Below are 13,593 nucleotides of genomic sequence, written 5' to 3' on the forward strand. Positions count from 1 at the left end.
GGAACTCATCAGTCAGGGTTGCATAGAGTTGGGAACATGTAAAGTCCTATTGCTTGAAGTCTTCCTCCCACACATATGGAATAACAATGAGATTATTTACTGAAGTATAATAAAGACATCGCATAAACTTCCAAGATAACAAAGTGTGGGACTGGATGAACACAGCAGGCCAAGCAGCATCTTATGAGCACAGAAGCTGACATTTCGGGTCTAGACCCTTCATCAGAAAAAACAAACTTCCAAAATACCATACATGGAAACCTATAAGGAGGCTGAACAAAATGGGCTTTAGTTGGATTGACAGCAGAATTACAAAAGAAGTCTGGAAAGCCCTACCTCAACATTGAGAATGGCCCACTGCATCTTTTATACATTTGCTAAGTTATGTGATGAGTATCTCATTAGGCAGCAGTGAGTTACCAATTAAGGGAGATTATTGTTCATTAAACACCCTATCAATACCACAATTTGTGTTATTAATGTTCAGAATATTAATATTAATATTAGAACAGAATGTGAGGGAAATCCTGGGGGGGTGTAGATGGTTAATGAGGCACGTTTGGTAAGAGACAGTAAGAAAACTTGCTAAGTGTCGTGAGGATTTTTAAAAAAACTCGATGCAATTTAGACTTAGCCATAAAATTGTATGGTTCAGACTTTAGAATGTAATTCCATAGTATAATTATGATAACCACTTAAAAAAACTGCAAGCTAATGGAATGCTGTCAATTTCTGTTCACAAATCCATTTCTGTGATGTCAGTACAGAGCAATAACATTTTGTTTAAAATCTGAGATCCCAGATAGATTGAAGGCCCAATGCTCATGTATTAAATGAAAATGACTCTATAACTCAAACATCAAAGATCACAAATACTAATAACAACCCAATTTTATTGTTAGTTGTGTTAAAGATATTTTTTTTAAAAAACCACTATAAAGAACACAGGTGCTTATACTGTAAACTAAATGGCTTAACTCAATTTTCCTTCCACAACCATTTTGACAATCTTCATTGCTGACTGGGTAATGAACGATAGAAAAGAAGAAAAACTGTTAGCAGTCCTTCAGTTAATAAAAGGTTTCAACTCTTGATGCCTACACAGAATTTCAAATGAAATAGATGCTCCTTACTCGGCACCTGGATTATTCTAAACTCAACATTATTTGCTTGAAACAGATCACATGCATTCAATCCATCTCTCTCTTTAACTAACTTCTTGCAGACCCTTTATCAGTTGTTTACCTCCTAGGCAGCAATGAATTTTTTGACTGATTTTCTGGGAGAATAGGTATACTGTATTTTAATTGTTTCCACTGTGGATTTCTAACATTATTTCCTCAGAAAAGTCAAGGAATTTTATTACGCAGGATGTTCCTTTTAGAATGAGGAATAGTTGCCTTGGATTTACCACTAGCAAGAACAATAAGGAGAGGTAACAACACATACTCATTGAAAGATGTAGCTTTCTGACTTGATGCAGAACAGTTGTCAGTAGAGGGTAGTCCCACAAGAAGATGTTTGTTGTCTAAATGGTTCCTTTTACTTTTCTTGTCAGCATTACTGTTTACACGCTGTAAAAATATACAATGGAAGAAGTTATTACAGAAGCTTGTAGATAAATAGCAAACGTTTCCTTACTACTTCACAGAGAAAACGTTGTAATATTAAAATAGAGGGTGTAACACAACTAATCTGCAGGTCTCTTTTTTCCCATTTGGACAACCTGGTTTCACTGGTTGCCCTGATAATTCCATACATTTTAATATTCCATGCCTTTAAGAAACTTACCAAATGAATTACTGATAAATAAAAGATTCTCCTTTAACAAGCAAAGTTGTGGTAGAAATAAATAATCTTGGTAATGTACGGGCTATATGTGATTTGAAGGTCTGTCCATCAAAAAGAACATTTGGGATTGTGCACAATCAAGTTCCGCATGAGCAAGTAATCAGATGGGGGAGAGAAAATTCATGGTGCAGAGGTTGCAAAACATCATTTAGATCTTCTTAATCCTCATGTGGAGATGTTGACTCTTCCAACACTTAATAACAGGCAGATAGTTCAATAGTCTAGATGTCAAATGTAGTTCTATCTAAGCACCTATTGTCTCAGTCTCAAATATTAGTCATCTTCTAAGCTCCATTGCAACAGTTGTCCCTTATCCAATTTTCTCCTTCCTTTACTTCCAATTGACCCGAAGACTATATTTGAGTCAACTCTGTGAATGTAGTATAATGGGCAATGGACCAGTAATATAAGAAGAAACTGGAAACAGCTGTCAAGCGAATGTGAGGAAGAAGGCGTCTTGGGGGATGCCATCAATGCATGCAGGGAAATATGCCAGGATCCCCCTTACCCTCTCTGCCTTTATTCATATAGGCCTTTGAAAGCAGCCTGCCCACTCAGAGCTGAATGCTGATGCCAGCCATAATTTGGCAGGGGAAATGGGCTATTGGGGTTAATAGAGCTTTTAACAATAAGCCTTTAAGCGATGCACTTAAACATGTTGGTTGCTGATTTCAGCACCTGTGGACCCTATGTATTATGGAGGTCAGCTAGGAAAATGGTAAACTAGCCAGCCGACTTATTCTATGTGCTTCCAGACTGAAAGCACACCTATCAAGGGAATGAAAATCCATTTGTGTCCTTGTAGTGGAGGAATGGGCATTGAGCAAATTTTGATAGTGGCTAGTTTACTGCACATGTCTTTGGGTGTATGGTGACCGACCATCTGATGAACATGGTCAACAATATCGCTGATATTGTTGGCTGATTAGTGAGTATACTGATAGAGACAGGACATCCAGGACATCAAGCTGACAACCTTGTCTTGTCAAGACATACCAAAGGCGCATCTGAGACACCAAAGCTGGAAACCTTTCACCTTTTTCTCCTGCCTTGAATAAATGGCTATTGCAGAAGACTGTACTGAGGTCCCAGGCTTGGTCGACTCACAATTTGGAGTCAGTGGTCGCATTGTTGTTGTGCCACAGCCTCTGCCTCAGCTTGAACATGACTCCTGCAGCTTTTCAAATGCTCAAATGGATTTCACTGTCACGTAATGGATTGCCGGCGATTGTGGAGTCTGGATTCGTGAAGCTATCAATAATGTCTAACATCATGTTGTCAATACTGATTGACAGGTTCCTAACAACATCTTGGATCAAAGGTGCATCTGAGATGCCAAAGCTGGAAAATGTTCACCTTAAATTCAGTCTTACCCCAATAAAGAACCATCATTTCCAGTCCACCTTGCTCTATTGCCTTAAATCTCACTGATTTATTTTCATTATCATCAACATGCTCCCCCGCTGTCACATTTATCCCCTGCTTAGCTTCATTCTCTAAAATTATGTCCAGCACCAACCCTGTCTTATAGGACTTATTACACGCTAGCTTAAAAAGCTGTCCTGGACATATTTGAATAATTCTGCTCCCTATAAGACCTTCACACTTTATGAAATCATCATACATCCATCCCTCACCCAGTAGCATTATCCAACACACAAGAAGTGTTGCCTAACATTCATGCACTGCACCTCACTCTTACACACTTTCCAAGGATGTCACCTGAAACCCATCTGGTGCAACCTCCACATATCTCTGGCTACTAGCCTGTGGCAAGCATATCAGCCAAACAACACGTAACATTGTCATTGGCATTCTGGTCATTCTCCTGAGGAACACAGTAACTCATAACAGCAGGGAGCCAAAAGAACCAGAAGGAGCAGTCACATCTTCATTCATTAAACCTGTTGGAGAAGATAATGCTCCAAATCATGGCACTGTCTATGACAGAGCAAGAAGCATTTAACAGAAATATTCAACCATTGCTACTTTCACCTGTTCCACTTTCTGCCCCACAATAGTTAGCAAAAGACATCATTCAGTTGACTTTACCCTGTGCTTTGTAACTCTTACCCTAGAACCCTCTTTAAAAATCTCCCCAAAACATACATTTTCAACTAAGCTATTAGTTACCTCTCCTAAGCCTCTCCTTATATGTTGCTGTATGTAGAATTACTGGATTAACCACTCAGAGGCTGGGACTAATAATCCAGTAGAACAGTGGCTCAAATGCCACTGTGGGACTTTTAAAAAGAATCTTGAAATTAAAAAAAAAGTATTTGTAAAAATGATCATGAAGCTGTCAAAATGTGAGAAAAATGAGTGTGGAGCTGGAGGAACACAGCAGGCCAGACAACATCAGAGGAGCAGGAAAGTTGATTTTTCAGTTTGAGACCCTTCTTCAGAAATGGGGATAGGGAACGGAGCTGGGAAATAAATAGAGGAGGGGTAGGTCTGGGGAATGTAGGTGGGATGGTGATAGGTGAGTGCAGGTAGGCAGTGGTGGGGATTGGTCAATGGGATGGGTGGGGCAGATAGGTGAGAGAGAAGATGGACAGGTTGTGTCAGGTCAAGTAGGTGGGGATGAGAGGGATGGTTGGACATGGGATGAGGCTAGAGGTGGGAGATTTTAAAACTGGTGAATTCCATGATTAAGCCACTGGGCTTTAGACTCCTGAGGTGGAATATGGGATGTTGCTCCTCCAGTTTGCAGGCGGTGTCATCCGTCTTGCCTATTAAAAATTACAACTCTTTTTTAGAATAGGTGTACGATTTATTATGTTACAAGCAATCCTGACTCGAGAACTTTAGTTTATTTAACGGCATCCAGTACTTTATCTGAATTAGCTATATTATGTGGAAGTCAGAATATATCCAGAGGGCTGTGCTTTCGAGGTGGAACTAAGGGAAGTAAACAATGGGACAGCGATTGTTATGTTAATTAAGAGGAAAACTGATTATATTATTTTCCTAAAAAATAAGCTGCTAGTTTACTCAGCTTTTCCGCATATTCTGTCCAAATATAGCTCCATATGCCAAGAGTGATTTGTTGGGGAAGAGGCATTCTAGATAACCTATGAAAGAAACATAGAAACTTAGGAGGCCATTTGGCCCTTGGAGCCTGCACCGCCATTTATTCACAACTATGGCTGATTGTCCAACTCAATAGCCTAATCCTGTTTTCTCCCCTTTTTGACTGTTTTGTGATGAGAAAAATGGGCTTCACACTATTTCTGCCCCCTTTTTCCACTGGCAGATTACAAGTTACACATCAAATGATGATTGCTTTTCTCATTTATAAAAAGTTAAATATTAGTATACCTTGCGTTTCCTTTTCGATCTTGTTGATAATTTCTCCCTTGAAGAACTGCAACCTTTATTGACACTGATATTCCAAATTCCCTCAGCAACATTTTTTTGGATTAGAGACTCTTTGGATAACTGTCCAGGAATTCTAGGTAAGAGTGTCAAGTCTATTTTTACCCAGAGAGACTTGAGTTCCTCATTCTCTCCACTGCCTTTTAAAGGTGAAAGTAGTTCATTTCGACCAAAAGGAACTAAAGCAAACAATTGCTCTTCTGAGTCTTTGTTTGATTCATTAATTGTCCCACTGACAGAGTTGACTGCACTGCAGCTCCTGACTCGGCTGACACCGCTGCTGCAGTCATTAACTTTGTGGTTTTTTGGTGAAGCAGAAGTTAATGGATATTTGATTTGAAGATACTGTTCATTATCAGAGTCCAGTCTTGAGCCTGATAAAATTGAGGGTAATAAACACTCAGCTCCGTCAAATTCTCCAGATTTAGGTACATTTTTACCAATTTCCCTGTACTTGATTTTCTCACAATGTGTACCTGTCTCCTCTTCTCTTTTAGATTCTGTTTTGTTGACAGTAGGATTGATTTTGTCTTGGTCAGATGTACTTGAGTCCTGGCTTCCTCCTTCATTACAAATCACGCTTTGATTCTCTGAGCTCAGCAAACTGAGATCGTCTTCAATTGACATTTTTACTGTCTTCCTGGATTGCTCTTTGCAAAGTAACTTTCTTTCAGAGGCAGATTCATTATCAGCCAGTAACATTTGTTTACCACATTTAGTTTTGAGAGCAGGTGTAGACCTTTGGTTTTTTCCGTCAAGAGTTTGATTTTCCTGGTCTTTGAAGTCCATTTGACTGAGTAAAGGATCTTTTGCCCTTTCTTGGTTCTCATTCTGTTGTCGACAATGTAACTGATAGTTGCTGAGTCCATAATTGCCATTTTTGTTCACAGTGGTGGTGTTCACTTTATTTAACCATTTGTCAAGTTGCCACTTACTATTTGCGGTCTGCCCCAGCTGGAAACAAAAGCAAATTTAATACAATCTGTCAAAACAATAAATTAATTGTAAAAAGAGATATTATTAAATTAATTATGATTGTGGGAATGAACCTATAATTAACTGGAAGTGTTAGACAACAGTATCATTTAGGAAACTTGTATAAACAAACTGTTTGATCTTAACAGAGGTCTAACATATGGCCCAACACTAATAATTGGCCTGGTTAAATAAAATCTAAAATTAGTTTAGAACAAATTTCCAATGCCAATATACTATATTCAACTACAATATCAATACAAAACAAATCATTTAATGCACTTTAGCCATTCTAGAAGATCAGATCAATTGCCTGTTGTCATACACTACAGCTCAATGCAATTTTAGTAGATGCATATATGGGAGTATATTGTGATGGTTAAATATAGAGTCAAATAGCATGGAAACAGACCCTTCTGTCTAACATGCTGACCATAATCCCAAACTAAACTAGTCCCACCTGCTTGTGCTTGTTCCAACTCCCTCCAAATATTTCCTATTCATGAACTTATCAAAATGTCTTTTAAATGTTGTAGCTATATCTGCATCTACCACTTTCTCTGGAAGTTTATTCCACACACAAACCACTCTCTGTGCAAAAAAAAAGTCCGTTGTCTCCTTTTTAAATCTTTCTCCTCTCACCTTAAAAACGTGCCCCTAGTGTTGAAATACCCCACCTCGGGTTAAGACACCTACCATCCACCTTATCTAAATCCTTCATGATTTTATAAACCTCTATAAGGTTAATGGAGTTTAAAAACATTATTGCATTGACTGTAACCACAATATCTTTGATTTAAAGAAAATTATGTGTTAACACGTTATTGCTTTGACAGTAACTGCAACATTTTCAGTTTAAAGAAAAAATGCTGTAGCACTTGTCACTTTTTTGATCCTATGGCATTGTTTGTTGCCTTCCACACCAAATGTCATTTAGAAATAGGTTCCTACCTCAGGCATAGAGACAAGTGAAGGTTTACTGCTATTGGTGTCTCTTGAGCAAATTCCGACCTCAGAGTCAGATCCTGAACTGCTTTCTGACTCGCTGGAACTGTTTGGCTCATCATTGTAATGACGTAAAGCTGTGCCTTGAGTCTGTTGCACCGGATTACTATAATAAAGTATGATAAATTTTACAAATTAAACTTTTGTTTCCTTCCAACTCTTGCACCCATCTAGGGTAGTTATCAGAGATAACAAGGTGTGGTGCTGGATGAACACAGCAAGCCAAGCAGCATCTTAGGAACAGGAAAGCTGATGTTTCGGGCCTAGACCCTTGCTGAGAATTGGTTTATATTTCCTAGGAATATGAGAGTATTCATATAATGTCAAAATTCCGATCCTAGCACTTCTGGAGGAAACCATGTATTTTGGTTTGACACTTAATCCAAGGATGATTAGAAGGTTATTGGAGTGGGAATAAAGGTTAATTAAATACTTAAGTGGCACAGCATTCTCATCTCTGTTCTCAAAATATTTTATGTTTCCAAGCTGGGAATGAAATTGAACTTGTAGGTCTAAATACACATGTGTATGCGAGCATCCAGATCCCAGAATGAGGTTTTCTCGTTACTAAACCTACAAATTAATTCTGTTGGCAATTTAACTGAGATTGGTAACTGTGACTGCATCCTGAGTTAACAGGCATACCTTTGGCAACATGCGCAATTTTTAAGCCATCAAAATGGGGAGAGTTTTGACTGCCCATTCCACACCATGCTTGACTTTGCTCTCCTCGAATGAGTTGATATGTTACATGCATTTATTCCTCCAATTGCCAGTTTCTTTTGCTGCGTTATAATTTCACTGTTTTAAATTGTCCTCATAGCAATATGATCGATGAGCAGAAAGCAGTTTTGGTAATATCGCTTTACACATTCTATTAAATGAATATTGTGTCAAATGTTTTTATAATGGGGGCTAAATTTATCCCTTACAGTCAATCAGGATGAATATGTGTGACTTTTAAATAAAGTTAGCATCCTTCCCTCAGACTAAGTGTTACATTTACATTGGTCTTTATGTTAACTCCTGGATTTTGAAAGTTACTTGAAGACAGCTCAGAACACTGTCCACCAATGAGTAGTATAACTCAGAAAGAGGTCAGAGGCAGTGTTAATTAAAATTTGCAAAGCTTTTCTGTGCATCCAGAGGAATTCTCCTGTCCCTCCATGGCTATAGTATTCTTTTGATCTGAAAGTGATGAGCCAAAAGAACTAATTTTAACTTATTTTGATAGCAGGCTTTTGGGGAAGATGTAGGGGTCTCGTATCTGGGTCGCATCTCCCAAAATTGGTGGTAAATTTGCTAGAAGGACTCCTTTCCAGACTTCCTGGTTAGGCCGCTTCAACTCCAGTAATGTCTGGCAGAGCATAGGTACTCAAGCTGGTCTCTGTCCAGTGAGTTTTAAAAATGATTTACAACCTTCTCCAAATTGTAGTACCCACATCTGCATCTAATAATGAGGCTTGGCCCAAGTTGCCATGTTTCTGAAAGGCCCAATTAAAAACATGGTGGCTAGCACTGCTGCCAGGGACCTGGGTTCAATTCTACCCTCGGGCAACTGCCTGTGTGGAGTTAGCATGTTCTCCCTATGTCTGTGTGGGGTTTCCTCCCATAATCCAAAGGTGTGCCGATTAGGTAGATTTTCAGAGTCCCTACAATGTGGAAACAGGCCATTCAGCTTAACAAGTTCACACTGCCCCTCCGAAGAGCATCTCAGCCAGACCCATCCCGCACCCTATATTTTCCATGGCTAACACACCTAACCTACACATCCCTGAACTCTGTGGGGCAATTTAGCATGGTCAATCCACCTACCCTGTACTGCTTTGGACTGTGGGAGGAACCCGGAGCACCCAGAGGAAACCCATGCAGACACTGGGAGAATGTGCAAACTCCACACAGACAGTTGCCCAATGGTGGAATTGAAACTGGGTCCCTAGCACTGTGTGGCAACAGTGCTAGCCACTGTGCTGCCCTGGTAGCAAGGCCATGCCAAATTGTCCGTAGTGTCAAGGAATCTGCAGGCTAGGTGGATTAGCCATGGGAAATGCAGAATTACAGTTGAGTAGAGGGCTAGGTCTGGGGGGAGGATGATCTTTGGATGGTTGGTGTGAATTCAATGGTCCAAATGGCCCGCTTTCACGCTTTAGAGTTTCTATGAAAGTAAACAAAGTAAATGAATAAAATATTTTGTGTTGGATTATATCACATTTTTAAACAGCCGTAGCTTCACAATTAAATCAAAAACATTAGAAATTGAAAAAGGAATTTTTCTATAGTTGTATTCAGACTTTGGAGTGGATGAGGATAGTTAAGAAGTAAGAGCAGAAAATAGTGGAAATGCTCAACAGGTCAGGCAGCACTTTGCGAGGCAGTAATAGCATTAACCAAGTCGCAGATATTTCATCAGATGAAAGTCGAGGCAGAATTTTCCGAATATCTGAACAACATGGGATTCTCACTGTCAAGAAGAAAGTCACATTTTCCCTTAAGGTTTCATGGGTTAGATGAGACTATCACTAGTGAGCAGGGAGAGACCCATCTGCAGCCATTAACACTTCACTATTACCAAACCTCACCTCATTCACGTGCAGGCTGCTATTTTCCCAGGCAGTGGCTAAAAGCCCACCAATTCCCGATTTGAAAGTCAGAGTGGGTACCTGGTGGCTGCAGCTCAATGACATCTCCCACAGGCTTCCACCTTGGCCAGTGTTGCTCAATATCTCAGGCATGTTACATAGGCAGTGACCACCGGCCCCTCTCTCCATAGAAGCTGGCATCAGCAAAGTACCAGCCTCAACAAGCATCATTCTGCATCTCAAACTAATTTATAATACAGTTCAGAACTTCACTACAGCACTTTGGTGCACATTGACACCTTGCATTACCATACCACTATCAGGCCACTTTGTTCACAGGGACCCATCTCTTACATCAGAATAAGGTGCATTGATCACTTATTCTCTTAAAACTCATTCACTTTGTGTGCACTTTGATGCTCACAGCATCTCAGCCTCATCTTTTAGTGCATTACCACCTCATTCAGAACTTGCTGACTCACAGTAGTTCTGTCTTGCTTTGCCTTTCAGCACAGGTGCAAAGCCAGGTAGAGGACAATTTTCCAGGATTTACCAGTCCAGGGGTGGCACTTTGATGTACAGCACCATAATATATCAAAGTCACACCTACACCACGTGGCTGCAGCTTACATGACAAATGCATTGCATATGCTTCAACTAAATGATCATGTCTGAAAGTCAAAGGGGAGTTGCTTTTGAGTCCAGTCAAAAAGGACCATGGTTGTCCAATAGGTTCTGCCACATTTCATCATTACCATTGTCTGATCTCAGTCTAGGGATTAGCACTAATTAGTCAGGGAGCTGTACAGAAACCAGACAGTGGTCTGGCCCACCCCCAGTGGACTTCCAAGTCAGTTTGTGGGGGGTCATGGACAGTCCTAAAGGTTTGTGTACTAAATGTTGAGGGGGCTTATTGAAGACAGCTCTGGGGTGGGAAAATTGGGGAAATCATGTATGGCGATTAGAGCCAATATGCTGGAATACAGAGACATCAGTCTCCAAGAACAGAGTTCACTCTACGTAAAGCAAGAGAACCAATATAGCATGAAAGGTAATGGGGGTAATGCAGGAAGGGACATCATTCTTCTTTCCCACCACCTTGGTGGCTCATACTGTTATACTGTAGATCTGGGGCTCAGTGGGTAAATGAAGAAATTAATTGTTAAATAATAGAGTTGTGTGGGAATGTGGAAATGCACAAACCGCCTGGAGTTGTCAGAGGCTGCTATGTAAAAAGGGACATGAAGGTTGTGGAGATAGACTGTACCTAGAAAAACAGACGGAACCTGCAAATCACTCTCCCCAGCGCAAACTGGAAAGCCTTCTATTTTCACCTGATCCTTGACTGCACATGAAGAGATAAAAGATAGTTGTCAGCACACGCAAAGTGGGCAGATAAACTTCTGTTTTGTTTTGTCTGTGGTGGTCAGCTCTACTTGTGGGCAATGTAAGGCCCTTGAAAGGATAATTACATTAGATTAGATTAGATTCCCTACAGTGTGGAAACAGGCCCTTCGGCCCAACAAGTCCACACCGCCCCTTGAAGCATCCCACCCAGGTCCATTCCCCTATAACCCACACACCCCTGAGCACTATGGGCAATTTAACATGGCCAATCCACCTAGCCTGTACATCATGCGTGCACAGAATTGAGATTAGATGTGCACAATCACAAAATTCTGCATGTGCAGTTCATGCACCAACCAATGATGTAGAATATAAAACCTGGCCATAAGCAATCCTGACCATGTCATTGATCATGACAAATTAATCCTAGTCAGCTTTGTGAAGTAAAACTGATCACAGGCAACTTTTGCATTTTCACCTCAGGCCTGACAATAAATTAGCATACTCCAAGGGTTTCAAAGACTGTACAAAAGCACAGTGTTGATAACCTCTCTCAATCTACTATAAATAGGCCAGAACATGCTCTTTTAAGCAATACTGCCTTTCTTGGGTAATGTGGGGGTAGGGTAGGGGGAAAAAGATGCCAGTAACCCTACCACATTTATAACCTCCTCCTTTTATTTACGCAAACTGACTTGTGGTGCATACATCTGAACATTGTCTGTTACAGTATGTAGAAGCATCCCATGGCCCCTTCTGTTGAAGGCCTTCAGGTCCTATTATGTTGACAGCTCTGGTAAACTCTCAAATGTGCATATATTGTGACTGTTTACATTACTGACGATCTGTTTTGTTTCTAATATTCCCCACATAAAGACATTGGAACCATCCCCGATGGAACTAGCCACAGCAGATGTTATCATCACTAAAGGCCCATGGAAATTGAAAAGGAACGAAGGCATCAGCAAGCCCAGAACCAGCAGTAACTGCAACAGCTGCCAAGTGGCAGTCACAGGAAGAATTCCCAGCAGAAGGTCCCCTCAGGATGCAGTACAGGTGCAGGAGGGAAGCAGAAGGAGGCTCTAGAAGGTGATGGTTTACAGCAGCGCCTCTTCAATCATGGTTGTCGACTGTTAAACCACCTCCTAACTGAGGCCATGTGTAGATACAATACTATTAGACCCTTTTGTGGACCAGGAAATAGGTGTCCTCAGGATGAGATTCTGATGATTTGATCTGTCTGGAGGGGTCTTGCAATACACTCCAGGCAGAGTTACCTGCACAATCCTTGCATGCTGTGCTCTGAACACAGGAGCAGGCAAAAGGGGATGTGATGAATGCTGAAGGTTCAGAGGTCAAGGAAAAAGTGAAGACATTGTTTGGGAGAAACATTGCCTTTGCCAGTCATGGAACAGTCCAAAATTGCTGGTCATTTTCAATAAATCTGAATTGCTTGAAGGCATCGTTAACTGACTGTAAAACTGTTCATGCTTGAATGATAAGCAGCCTCTGTTTAGTCCCAAAGTGAAATGCAATATTTAAAAATTTTGCTCTTCCTTTGTCTTTCATGTTGTTTAATAAAGGCTAACATGACCTACAGATTGAAGGCTTGCCAATATCTGATGTGCCCACATTCAACAATGATAACATGTAATTTGAAGATGAGGCTCAGGGAAAGGGTAGCAATTCTTCTGACATGGTTATAACTTGGTGTGGTGCAGAGTAAGGGTAGCTTCTATACCTTCAGTCTTGTAGCTCTAGCTAAAATGACTTGATCAGACAGATGATGATTGAAAGTGTCAACATATTTATAGGCGTAACCCTTTATGTACAATGAAGTTTCATCTGTGTGCCTCTGAATGTTTTCTTACACCTTTCCCTTCCTGTATGTTTAGGTACAGGCTCGAGGTCTGCAGCTTGGCTGGAAAATGTCTTCCCTATAGTGGAGTATGTTAGCTTTGACATTTTGTGGCTAAAGGGCACCAGCATTCTGAGGACATCCTGCCCAGATGCAAGATCACTTTCCTTGGTGCAATTTCCATTGAATTGAGGGTCACAGGCAAGGTTGAGGGGCTGACCACCTCTGTCACATGCTGAGAATAGATCTCTGGGCGACTGTATGTGGTTCCTCCTGTGGGGGTTCCTGCTGGTACTACTCTGTCTCCTTGAGAGGAAGGGGCTCCAGGAAAAATGTTGAGGTCCTCGTGTTGCCTCATGGCTGATGCTGAACATCAGTAGTTAAAGTCTTGGAGTACAGGGCCTGCTTATGTCTCTGGCAACAATATCATTCTGCTTGATCTCAATTTCCATGGCACCTGCTATCCTGTACCTACAGACAGCCATACACATATTCAGATCCAGCATGGTATTAATAATGTTGGTAGATCCCTCCAATACGCAATCAGGTTTACCAAGAATTTTCGAGAAATCTGCCTACTGCTCTTGTGCCTCTCTATGC

General features: G+C 40.7%; 1 protein-coding gene across 2 annotated transcripts in view; it reads right to left on the bottom strand.

Moving 5' to 3' along the window:
• Positions 1-13,593, bottom strand: part of aff3 (AF4/FMR2 family, member 3) — a 194,360-nt gene that overhangs the window by 46,577 nt on the left and 134,190 nt on the right. For both annotated transcript variants that reach the window (XM_048533102.1, XM_048533103.1), the window contains 3 exons: positions 7,156-7,315; positions 5,173-6,183; positions 1,450-1,574 (listed from right to left, as the gene is read on the bottom strand). In XM_048533102.1, the coding sequence (XP_048389059.1) occupies positions 1,450-1,574; positions 5,173-6,183; positions 7,156-7,315 (1,296 nt within the window). The remainder of the gene's footprint in view (positions 1-1,449; positions 1,575-5,172; positions 6,184-7,155; positions 7,316-13,593) is intronic.

This window comes from Stegostoma tigrinum, chromosome 6 (assembly GCF_030684315.1).
Source record: "Stegostoma tigrinum isolate sSteTig4 chromosome 6, sSteTig4.hap1, whole genome shotgun sequence".
In the NCBI taxonomy this organism is placed as follows: Eukaryota; Metazoa; Chordata; class Chondrichthyes; order Orectolobiformes; family Stegostomatidae; genus Stegostoma; species Stegostoma tigrinum.